This window comes from Brassica napus, chromosome A3 (genome assembly GCF_020379485.1).
Source record: "Brassica napus cultivar Da-Ae chromosome A3, Da-Ae, whole genome shotgun sequence".
NCBI classification, from domain to species: Eukaryota; Viridiplantae; Streptophyta; class Magnoliopsida; order Brassicales; family Brassicaceae; genus Brassica; species Brassica napus.
Genome location: NC_063436.1, coordinates 30750014 through 30761985, shown reverse-complemented (window position 1 = coordinate 30761985; position 11972 = coordinate 30750014). Strand labels below are relative to the sequence as shown.

At 36.5% G+C, this 11972-nt stretch overlaps 2 protein-coding genes across 3 annotated transcripts; both read left to right on the top strand.

The window, feature by feature from the left end:
• The first annotated feature begins 2302 nt into the window (after positions 1-2302).
• LOC111214352 (beta-galactosidase 11-like) lies at positions 2303-6455 on the top strand. The gene is made up of 17 exons (XM_022717083.2): positions 2303-2626; positions 2712-2807; positions 2904-3016; positions 3110-3176; positions 3312-3404; positions 3483-3626; positions 3710-3804; positions 3938-4043; positions 4122-4325; positions 4407-4574; positions 4661-4836; positions 4921-5030; positions 5110-5219; positions 5313-5423; positions 5518-5622; positions 5738-6232; positions 6319-6455. Exons 1-17 carry the CDS (start codon positions 2420-2422, stop codon positions 6451-6453), a joined length of 2535 nt encoding a protein of 844 aa, XP_022572804.1. The 5' UTR covers positions 2303-2419; the 3' UTR covers positions 6454-6455.
• A 495-nt stretch (positions 6456-6950) lies between these two features.
• LOC106428784 (L-ascorbate peroxidase 3) lies at positions 6951-9120 on the top strand. 2 transcript variants are annotated; one of them, XM_048766534.1, is made up of 9 exons: positions 6951-7213; positions 7283-7407; positions 7580-7629; positions 7897-7962; positions 8059-8107; positions 8191-8273; positions 8353-8432; positions 8511-8613; positions 8763-9120. In XM_048766534.1, exons 1-9 carry the CDS (start codon positions 7101-7103, stop codon positions 8955-8957), a joined length of 864 nt encoding a protein of 287 aa, XP_048622491.1. In that variant the 5' UTR covers positions 6951-7100; the 3' UTR covers positions 8958-9120. The 2 variants fall into 2 exon arrangements, with proteins under 2 accessions (XP_048622491.1, XP_048622488.1); XM_048766531.1 differs by having other exon boundaries at positions 7580-7743.
• The last annotated feature ends 2852 nt before the right edge of the window (positions 9121-11972 follow it).

Sequence of the window (11972 nt, the reverse complement as noted above, 5' to 3'; positions counted from 1 at the left end):
CATCTTCTTTTAATTATTTTTGTCATCTCGTACATGCTAGCTTTCTTTTTGAACAAGTTCGCTATTTTTTGTTTAATTGGCGCTACGGATATGATTATTGGTTAAACATCGACTTCATTTGTTGCTTATAAAGAAATGCGTTGTAGTGAATGATTAAGTTGACCAACAAAGATGTTTCATTTTATTGTTTAAGACTAGTTAAAGTTTTGCGTCACCATCCCAGTTCATTACGTGCATGTTGACAAAAATCTTAGCACTTTTTTGCTTGCTTTGTTTTAGTTAATAATAATTCATACTATAAACGTATTGAAACTAGATCGCTCTCTCTCTCTTAAACGCTCCGACTTCTCTCTAGTTTTCTAAAAGTTGATATCGTTTCCGGTGGCCGGTGAGCAACTCGCCACCGGTCTCCACCCCTTTTCTTTTGTCTTTTGTTAATCTTTGTATCATATTATATCTATCTTCCGTTGCGGATAGTATCTTCGCTAGGCGATTTTGCAGTATTTCTCAAGTCAATCGGAGCTGTGTCTACTTGTTCTCTTTTATCTCTGTTTTGGCTTGAGAGTAATAAATTTTCGGTCTTTTTGATCGGAGTTATGTTAAGCTTCATCTCTCCTGAAGAATTTGGATTTATCCCGATTGTCTCTTCATATCTCTTTCTTTTAGCTGGGCATCCTTGATCTTTACGTCAGATGATATCAATCTTTGCTTCCAAATCTTAAGCAAAGTAGTCAAAAGAGGTTAAAGATTGAGTTTTACATGTTCGTCTTCGCGATCTATTCCAGTTAAAGAAGAGTTGAAGCTTGCCGTATGCGAGTGTTTCGACGAAGACTGGTTTGAAATCGATTGAAGCGTCTTGGAGTTCATCACATCTGGCGAGGAGGATTAGATCCGTGGAGGCATAGGTGGTCAAGAGAGTGAAGCATCAAATTGGTGTCAGAAATAGAAGCTTGAAGCTTCTGAAAGAAGGACAAATCCACGGCAAAAAATGAAGAAGATAGAGAAGCGTCATAGAGAATCCACGGCGGCAGAGCTTCACGGTGGTGAGATTGCTGTTTCATCCAAGATTGATGTGCGTCTCCCACGTGTCCAGTGAAGACCCAGCAGCTTGCACGTGGAAAAACATGAAGTTTATCACTACTGCTTTTCTCTAGTAGATTAAATTGTAATTTTGCTATTTGGACTTTTTTTTGACCCAATTTGTACCAGTGGTTTAATGAAAACCAACAAGTTGACAAAAAAAAAAAAAACGTATTGAAACTAAAGAAAACACAATTGATCTTACAGTCAAATGGTTTATTGAGTATTGAATGACTATTTTACTCATCACTGCGGTTTATTTTTTGTCGGCGCCATTCACTTTTTGAATTATTTTATGTACGTACTGTATACTCAAGTAGTCGTAGTTTATATAGGGACGCACATGCTAAATCAATGGTCCATAGAAAATATACAAAATATAATTTTGTCAACGTATCTATTGAAGTAACAAAATTACTGTATGTTGAACAAATTACTCAGGCCATAATTATTGGGGTTTGTTAATGGGGTTTTTTTACCAAAACTAGTGTGTGGACCCTCACCAAATTTATAAAATCGGTAACAGAAAGTCTGAGATAAGGATCTGCTTTGGTGGGATTTCTGCACTGTTCGCAGGCTCTACTGACACGTGGCGGCCCACAATTGATATAGTTTTAATTTTTTTTTTTTAATAATCAGAACCAAAAAAAAAAAAATTAAAGTAACCCATAAGGGTTATAGGGTTAATAATGCTCTCATATCATTCACTACCTACTTCCTCTCGCTTAAAAACAAAACACTTTTAGAAGTAAGAAAACACCCCAAGTGGTGAAACTAAAAAAATTAGTTTATAAGTACAACTGAAATAAAGATGACTTATTGGTAAATCTGAAAGCGACATGGCCAGATGTTTTTAACTTTCAGACCACATGTGCCGTGCATGACTGAGCTTTTGTTTTCATTCTTCACAGATTTGTCTACTCCTATTTTGCTTTCTAAAAATTGTCACCAAAAATTGTAGACAATCATGGTGACACAATATTTTCAACCTGGCTAGTTAAAATAATCCGTTATGGTAAGAGAGAATTATTTCGGTGTTTGCCCTCATATTTGACGAGAATAGGGCTCAAACAAACGTTAAAAATAGAAAATCAAAAATCAAAAAAGCAAAATAGGAGTTTGAAAGTTACGGTAGATTCTATTTCAGACCCGTAAAGATCTCTGAGACCTGAAACGTTGAGTTTGAAACATTCTCTTATATCATTGTCTTTTTTCAGAGCTTGTTATTTGAGCTCTCCTTGTTTCTTTTATTCCTCCAACAAGGACGAGGTTCCAAAAGAACTTCTTCTTGTTCTACATCACAAAATTAACAAAATAAATACAATAAAAAGAGAGTCCAATGAGAAAACCTTCTCTTGATCGTTGGCTCTTAGCGGCCTTTCTCGTGGTTCTCCTCTCGTCTTCTTGCGCATTCGCCTCGAAAAAGGAGGTGAAAAAGAAGACGAATAATAAGGAGGTGACTTATGATGGAACATCTCTGATCATCGATGGCAAAAGAGAGCTTCTTTATTCCGGCTCTATACATTATCCTCGAAGCACTCCTGAAGTATATACATTTCAACCAAATTATCATATCTATTTTTCTTATAAGATTCTTTGAATTGATATAGAGTTTTTTTGATCTTGTCTAGATGTGGCCAAGTATCATACAGAGAGCCAAACAAGGTGGTCTGAACACAATTCAAACATATGTTTTCTGGAATGTACATGAGCTTGAACAAGGGAAGGTAATTGCAAACTCAAATCGATTCATACAACATATAAAACATAACTATATAAAGAATTTTAGTAAAGTTTTCGTTTGTTATTGTTGTTTTCATTAGTTCAACTTTTCGGGACGAACTGACTTGGTGAAGTTCATAAAGTTGATTGAGAAGAATGGCATGTATGTGACATTGAGGCTTGGACCATTCATCCAAGCTGAGTGGACTCATGGGTAATAAATTAAATTTATTGCTTCTTTTTTATTCTGATTATTTCTTTCTTAAATGTTTCCCTTAATGTTTTACGTGATTTGTTTTTATATTAGAGGACTTCCTTATTGGCTTAGAGAAGTTCCTGGAATTTTCTTCCGTACAGACAATAAAGAATTCAAGGTATTATATTACATTTTTTTTTTGAAACACACTTATATTAAATCCTCAAACCAAAGTAGGTGGAGACATTAAAGCCAGTTCAACATGTGAGCCCTTTTATAGTTAAAGAGATTAACAAAAAAAAAACTATTGCAGGAACATACAGAGAGGTATGTACGGACGGTACTCGACAAAATGAAGGAGGAAAAATTGTTTGCTTCACAAGGAGGCCCCATTATATTAGGACAGGTCCTAAACAAAAACCCTAACACATATACCTAATCATCTCACAAACATGAACGGTATTATAATGAATATGAAATGCAGATAGAGAACGAGTATAGCGCGGTTCAACGCGCATATAAACAAGACGGAATTAACTACATTAAATGGGCATCTAAGTTGGTCGACTCAATGAATCTTGGGATCCCATGGGTTATGTGCAAGCATAACGATGCTCCTGATCCTATGGTAAAGTTATTATTATAATGTCTTATGTCTTATGATTTGAGAAAAAAATTAAAACATTGATAATAGCATTGACCTTGAAATAGATCAATGCTTGCAATGGAAGGCATTGTGGTGATACTTTCCCTGGTCCAAACAAAGAAAACAAACCGTCTTTATGGACCGAGAACTGGACTACTCAGTGAGTTTTTAATCTTGTTATCTTTAGTTAAACAATTTAGAAACTTGAGATTCAGTCATGAAAGTGAAAAGATCTTTGCGGATTTCAAGATTGATCGCCACTTATATTTCGTTGTTTTTTTTTTACTTAACAGGTTCCGTGTGTTTGGTGATTCGCCAGTTAAAAGATCAGTAGAAGATATTGCTTTCTCAGTTGCTCGATTCTTCTCCAAGAATGGAACTCATGTGAACTACTACATGGTATAATAATAACCCCCTGAATTCTCTACACTGCCTTTTAAAATGGGTATTTATTTTATTGTGTTTTAAATCTTGCAGTACCATGGAGGAACCAACTTCGGAAGAAACGGTGCACATTATGTAACCACTCGATACTACGATGATGCACCTCTTGATGAATATGGTTTAGAAAGAGAGCCTAAGTATGGTCATCTTAAACATCTTCACAACGCTCTTAACCTTTGCAAGAAACCACTTCTTTGGGGTCAGCCTAGGACCGAGAAGCCTGGCAAAGATACCGAGGTATTACAATAGCATGTAGTACTCATCAAGAATTATTCAGTGCTTACAAATTACTCAACTATATATGTTTTTAATATACAGATTAGATACTACGAAGAGCCTGGAACGAAATCTTGTGCAGCTTTCTTGGCTAACAACAACACCGAAGCTGCAGAAACCATTAAATTCAGGGGAAAAGAATACGTGATTGCACCTCGTTCCATTAGCATTCTTCCAGATTGTAAAACTGTTGTTTACAACACTGCACAGGTGAAGAAAACATTCAATTCCGTGTTATTCAAGCAAAAACAGTAACAGAGTCTTTAACGCGTTGTTGTTTATTTATATTGGACCAGATTGTTTCTCACCACACTTCAAGGAACTTTATGAAGTCTAAGAAGGCGAACAAGAAGTTTGATTTCAAGGTGTTCACCGAGCCGTTGCCTCATAAGCTAAAGGGTGACTCTTACATTCCCGTTGAGCTTTACGGTTTGACTAAAGACAAAACAGACTATGGATGGTACACAACAAGGTAATTAAATAATCGCTTCAAATGATTATATATAACGAAGTTAAACGATGAAGGGAAAACATGAAGTTAATTTTGGCTTTGCAGCTTCAAGATCAATAAGAATCAATTACCTAAGAAGAAAGGAGCTAAAACTACTGTGAGGATTGCTAGTCTTGGGCACGCATTGCACGCTTGGTTTAACGGAGAATACCTTGGTAAAAATGGTGTACATATGATGCAAAAATATGAAAATGAGCGATGATGATGATGATGTTATTTTTTCTCTACTACTAGGAAATGGACATGGAAGCCATGACGAGAAGAGTTTTGTTTTCCAAGAACCGGTCACACTAAAAGAAGGAGAGAATCACCTTGTTATGCTTGGTGTTCTCACTGGATTTCCAGTAAGTAACAAATATAATTCAACGTTTTTTAAATCAATATATAGATGAAGATATGTTTCATAACTGGTTGGCTTTTTTTTTCTGTTCTTACAGGATAGTGGAGCTTACTTGGAGCATAGATACACTGGTCCTCGTAGTGTTTCCATCTTAGGATTGAGTTCTGGAGTACTTGATCTCACTGAAAGCAGCAAATGGGGAAACAAGGTTTGAAATAATTTTCTTATTACGATCTCTAATTGATTTACAACATTTAGAAAAAAAATGTCCTTGATTTGATCCAATTTATTATAATCTTTAGGTTGGTATGGAAGGCGAGAGACTCGGAATCCACACCGAGGAAGGCTTGAAGAAGGTCAAGTGGCAGAAGTTCACTGGAAAAGCACCAGGACTTACATGGTACCAGGTAATGAAAACAAAACAAAACAAAAAAATCAGACTATATACAATGTAACTGGTAAGAAATGTAGAGATGTTCTAATAACCTCCTAACACATTCTAATGAATGTGAAACATATCAGACCTACTTCGATGCACCAGAGAGTGAAAGCGCAGCAGCGGTTCGCATGAGTGGAATGGGAAAAGGTTTGATTTGGGTGAACGGAGAAGGCGTGGGAAGATATTGGATGTCTTTCTTGAATCCATTAGGTCAATCCACGCAAATAGAGTATCACATCCCTAGATCTTTCTTGAAGCCCAAGAAAAACCTTCTTGTTATATTCGAGGAAGAGCCTAATGTGAAGCCTGAGATTATAGACTTTGTCATCGTCAACAGAGACACTGTTTGTTCTTACGTCGGAGAAGACTACACTCCAAGTGTTAGACACTGGACAAGGAAGCAAGACCAGGTCCAAGCCATCACCGATAACGTGAGTCTCACAGCTACTCTTAAATGCTCAGGCAACAAGAAGATCTCAGAAGTTGAGTTCGCTAGCTTCGGAAACCCTATTGGTACTTGTGGAAACTTCACACTTGGTACTTGTAATGCTCCCATTTCAAAGCAAGTCGTTGAGAAGGTAAATATGATCAGATTTGTGTTTCTTATTGATGTATAATGTGTAGCTTGTTAGAGAAGTAACTAACACAAAAAACTTCTACGCAGCATTGTTTGGGGAAAGGAGAGTGTGTAATTCCGGTGAACAAAGCCACATTCCAACAAGACAAGAAAGATTCATGCAAGAACGTTGTCAAGACACTTGCCGTACAAGTCAAGTGTGCTCGTGACAAGAAGAACTGAGGGTATTCTCTATCATCACTATCATATGGTTCATGTTCTGCTTTTAGTAGACCAATTTCAAAAGTGTTGTGGCAATATTGTTTGTATTTGGTTTCTTAAATTCAAACGTTGATTTCCGAAGTAAAATATCGGCATACGAACATTATGATCCTATCAAGAAACAATTACATCTTCAAAACATTATTTGATTGTTTGTAAACCCTGTTATTGAATGTTTCCTTTTTATTTTGTAGAAAATAACACATGGAGGAGCTGGTGAAGACCAAAAAATATATATTTCGTTTTATTGTAATTTATTTATTTATTTAATTCACTGTAAACTTATCAAAAAAAATAATTGTATACATTTAAAAAAAAAAGAAATTAACATAAATTTCTCAGACGTAACATACGTGCCGTTTTAAAGATGTACAAAGAAACGCATGCTGTCTATTCGTAAACAAAAAATGACACGCGAGTCCTACGTGGACAAGCGTATCTTAACAACCAATGAGGTCCACCGAAAGATGTGGCTGAGAAAAACAGCAGATAACTGACACCCGATCTGTTTCAGTTCGGTCCGAACAAAAAAATAAAAATCTTAACCCCTCCTTGACCATATTATTTTCCTCTCAATTCACCATTGACGATTAGGGAAGAAGAAAGCTATGGCGGCACCGATTGTTAACGCTGAGTACGTTAAAGAGATCAACAAGGCTCGTCGTGATCTCCGCTCAATCATCTCGAGCAAGAACTGTGCTCCGATCATGCTTCGATTGGCGTAAGTCTTCAATTTCTATTGTTTCTCAAAGGATCGATCTTTGATTGATTCAAATGTTGTTTTGTGAAGATGGCACGATGCTGGAACCTATGATGCACAGTCGAAGACAGGGGGACCTAATGGGTCTATAAGGAACGAAGAGGAGTACACTCATGGTGCTAATACTGGTTTAAAGATCGCTCTTGAACTCTGTGGTGTGTGTGTTTCTCTTTTTTTCGCTAGTCATGTGTGTTAGACTCCTCGTGAATCATTTTTTATCTTATGGTTTATGAATTATGATGAACACAGTTTAATATAAACCCTTGATGCTTTTTTGGAATGGAGTTTGAATTGTTAAGTTAAGAGATGGGTTCTTTAATGTTTCAGAGGGAGTGAAGGCTAAGCATCCCAAAATCACATATGCGGATCTATACCAGGTGATTATGATATTTAGCTTAACCTATATCATGTACTTGTTGTTGCTTTGCCTGCTCAGTTACTTTATGCTGCACGTGTCTCATATGCTCCTCCCATGTTTAGGCAAATTTCTGGTAATTTTGACATTGAGTTCCTTGTTTGCAGTTGTATTCGTTAAATTGTTAATCCATTTGTGTTATTCACTTAATATTTGGACTGTGTGTCTTGCAAAGGTCAAGACTAAAGGCATTCAAGTTTTGTATATGGATAATTTACTTTTGTTTCAGCTTGCTGGTGTGGTAGCAGTGGAGGTTACTGGTGGACCTGACATCAGTTTCCAACCTGGGAGAAAAGTAGGTTCTTTCTTCTTCTTCTTTTTTTATAATACAGTATGATCGTTACCGCAGTGAAGCAGCAAATAATAATAACTGCATGTTTCTCTCTTATAGGATTCAAATGTTTGCCCTAGGGAAGGAAGACTTCCTGATGCTAAAAAAGGTACCGTGGATCTTTATATCATGGAATATGATGATCTTTCTCTATTAATTGACCCTGTTTTTTTTTTTTTTTTTTTTTTGTAGATTTCCAACATCTTAGAGATGTCTTCTACCGCATGGGATTATCTGATAAGGATATTGTAGCACTCTCAGGGGGTCATACTCTGGTAAAACTCATCCATTTTTTTTAAAAAACAAATTAAAACTTTTCTCTGTGCTTATGACCAATGTTTTTGGGTGTTTCAGGGAAGAGCTCATCCAGAGAGGTCTGGCTTCGATGGACCTTGGACTCAAGAGCCTCTGAAGTTTGATAACTCCTACTTCGTGTAATTTTTCAGTTCTTTATCCTTTTAGAGCTTAAATTTTCTATTTTATTTTTTGATTATCAATGATTTTATCATCAGGGAACTGCTAAAAGGAGAATCCGAGGGCTTGTTGAAGCTTCCATCTGACAAGACTCTATTGGAAGATCCAGAGTTTCGTCGCTATGTTGAGCTTTATGCTAAGGTATAAACTGCAAACCTTCTTTTGTCTCTGAACCATTTCCTACTGATAAGAGCATAACTCAGTTTCCTGTATTGAGCAAAGTGATTTATCAGATTTTTTATGTTCTCGTGTTGTTAGCTTTTATTTACTAGTTCAATTTGTGGTGGCAGGATGAAGATGCATTCTTCAGAGACTACGCAGAATCTCACAAGAAACTCTCTGAGCTCGGTTTCAACCCCAACGCCTCCGCGGCCAAAGCTTGTTCAGACAGCACTGTTCTGGCTCAGGGAGCATTCGGGGTTGCTATTGCGTCTGCGGTCGTTGCCTTGAGTTACTTTTACGAGATCCGAAAGAAGATGAAGTAAAAAGAGCCACGAAGCAAAAGATTATCTTATCTTTGCATTAATGAATACTATCAATCATCTTATAGAACGTGTACTGCTGCTACAAAGATGTTAAAACTCTTTAATCCAGGTCATACTATGTTGTAGTAAAAAAGACTAAGTCAATGGTTTGGTTTCATGACTGCGTTACGGTTTCATTACAACGTTAGGGACACTGAAAATGATTATATGCTAACAAATGGTTTGTGGATATCTACCAAAGACCGGTCGATATCAACAAAGTGGGGCATACTCTGAAACTGGACCTAACATGTTATGTTAGGTTTTGTTAGGTAGGGAGCTTCTTTAAATGTTTATATTTATTGTGTGACAGTCACCAACTTACTAGATTGGCTTCAGATGGCATCTAATGGACGTAAAGCATTTTTTGCGTCACCGAATAGCTTTATTACACCGAATAGCTTTATTCTAAATTTGTTTCTGTTATATGTTGTTACTTACAAGAACTTTATTTTATGGAATGTGAAGATCTATATAACCTAACAGAAATATATCAAAGAATTAGAAATAATAGACATTTTAAAAATTATAATTCTGTAGAGGATAGTTGGGAGATATCTTAGTTAGAAAGTTGCACTCTGTATTGGTGCCCACTACCCATTTTGGGTAATGTATACGTTTTAAAAAGTCGTATATGTAAATATGTACCTTCAGTTTAAGATTTGTTTGGTGTTTGGACAACAAATCACATGTATACTCTATCCAAACTTCTTTGTTAGTAATTTAATAAATACTCTATTATGTCGGTAGGAGTTGAGAGTGAATGTACACCGGTAAATCTACCAAACTCTTTAAGATTGTCTTTCAGGTACCAAACAAACTCTTACCAATAAAGCTACTTTCCTTTTATATAAAAAAATAACTAAAAACAATTTTGAAAACCAATATTATTATTTGGCATGTTTTGTCGATGATTAATTTCAAAAATATCGAGATAGCTATTTTGAAAACAAATTTGAAACATACTATATATTGTTACAAAAGATCAATAATACCATATGATAAACTACATGGCAGCTTTTCAAAGCTGAGAAGGTGATGTCTTTTAATATTTGCTCTGGTAAATACGGGTATTTTCAGATAGTTATATGCAATCATGTTATTTTACACTATTTGATGTAGAGTTTCAACCGAATTATTACATGATAGGCTTCCGAAAATCGTTTTCTCAAGAAACCATGTTTTTCAAAATTAGTTGGACGTTGCTATAATAGGAAACCTTGAATTAGTGACGCGAAAACATGATTTAAAGGATATGTGTTTGGTAGTTGGGAAAAGTAGAAAGGTCGCTTCTTAGGGTAAAAGAGAAGGACAAAGCAGGTATAAACCAACTCTCTATATCTTCCACACTATATTTCTTAATGACACTTTTAGTCTTCTAAAAATCATTTTGGTTCAACTTGCTTTTAAATTCCTTTTCAAGTATTAGCGAAGGTTATGATTGTTGGAGAATACGTACATTGTAGGAACTCCACAAGACAATGAAAGACATCATCAGCATGTTTTCTGCAGGAAACCCTATAACTAACATTTTTAAATCTATTGATTTGAATACTCTACTTTGGGTGCTCAACCTCCTTACCAAACTCACTATGACAAATACTAGTATTTTATATTATTGTAACATAAATACCCATAACTCGATGCAGTACGAAACCATCACACGTTGTCTTGTGCACTGTGATATAATAATATGTTTACATAGTAAAATATAAGGTAAAGTGTGTGTTTATTCATCAACCAATATCGGTATATATACAAAGAGGATGCGGTAAACTATCTAAGAAAGAAATAACAAGATAATCCTAAATCCCTTAAACATAGGAATGTATTCATTCTATCGTAATCTCTTTACCCCCCTTCAAGTTGGTAATGACATATCTAGAATTCCCAACTTGGACAACAAGTGATGAAATGTCGGAGTAGGCAAAGCCTTGGTGAGCAAGTCCGCAGGCTGATTCTTTGTAGTAATGTGCTCGGTAGTAATAAATCTTTCCTGAACCGCATCACGAACGTAGTGGCAATCATTCTCAACATGTTTCGTACGCTCATGGAACACCGGATTTCTGGCAATGTGAAGTGCAGATTGACTGTCGCAGAATAAGCGCATAGGCTTGGGATGAGAGAAGCCAAAATGAAGCAGAAGGCGTTTCAACCATTTTAACTCACAAGTTGTATCCGCCATCGATCGATACTCTGCCTCAGCTGATGAACGAGACACAGTACGTTGTTTCTTTGTCTTCCAAGAAACAAGAGAATCGCCAAGAAGAACCACATATGCACTAAGGGAGCGACGCGTAAGGGGACATGCCGACCAGTCCGAGTCAGAGTAAGCTGTAAGACTCAAATCAGCATCAGAAGAAAGCATAATACCTTGGTCAGGACATCCTTTCAAATAACGAACCACACGTAAAGCTGCGATCCAGTGATCCTCCATAGGTTTGTGCATAAATTGAGACAAGATATGAACAATGTAGTTGAGCTCTGGCCGAGTAAAAGTAAGATAAATGAGGCGACCCACCAGACGACGGTATTTTCCTGGATCTTGAAGTTGCGGTCCTTTGGATAAGGCGAGTTTATGATTGAGCTCTGTAGGGACCGGTGCTGGTTTTGCACCGAGTAGACCACACTCCGTGATTATATCAAGAGCATATTTTCGTTGAGACACAAATATTCCTTCAGGGCCTCTTGCAATCTCCAAGCCAAGGAAGTACTTTAATTTTCCCAGATCCTTCATCTTGAAACACTTGTGTAAGTAGTTCTTGAATCGTTGTATAGTAGCAATATCGTTTCCTGCGATAATAAAATCATCCACATAGACCAGAATGTGCAGACATATATTGCCTTCCGTAAAAGAGAACAAAGAATAATCCTCATAGCTCTGCATGAAACCAAACGATTTGAGAGCATTGCTGAGCTTCGCAAACCAGCAACGAGGAGCCTGTTTAAGTCCGTATAATGACTTACGGAGATGAC

Coding starts and splice junctions, on each gene's coding strand:
- LOC111214352 (XM_022717083.2), top strand. CDS start 2,420: ATGAGAAAACCTTCTCTTGATCGTTGGCTCTTAGCGGCCTTTCTCGTG. Junction 3,627..3,709: donor ACGATGCTCCTGATCCTATG/GTAAAGTTATTA, acceptor ACCTTGAAATAG/ATCAATGCTTGCAATGGAAG. Junction 4,326..4,406: donor AGCCTGGCAAAGATACCGAG/GTATTACAATAG, acceptor TTTAATATACAG/ATTAGATACTACGAAGAGCC.
- LOC106428784 (XM_048766531.1), top strand. CDS start 7,101: ATGGCGGCACCGATTGTTAACGCTGAGTACGTTAAAGAGATCAACAAG. Junction 7,408..7,579: donor GATCGCTCTTGAACTCTGTG/GTGTGTGTGTTT, acceptor TTAATGTTTCAG/AGGGAGTGAAGGCTAAGCAT. Junction 8,433..8,510: donor TTTGATAACTCCTACTTCGT/GTAATTTTTCAG, acceptor TTTTATCATCAG/GGAACTGCTAAAAGGAGAAT.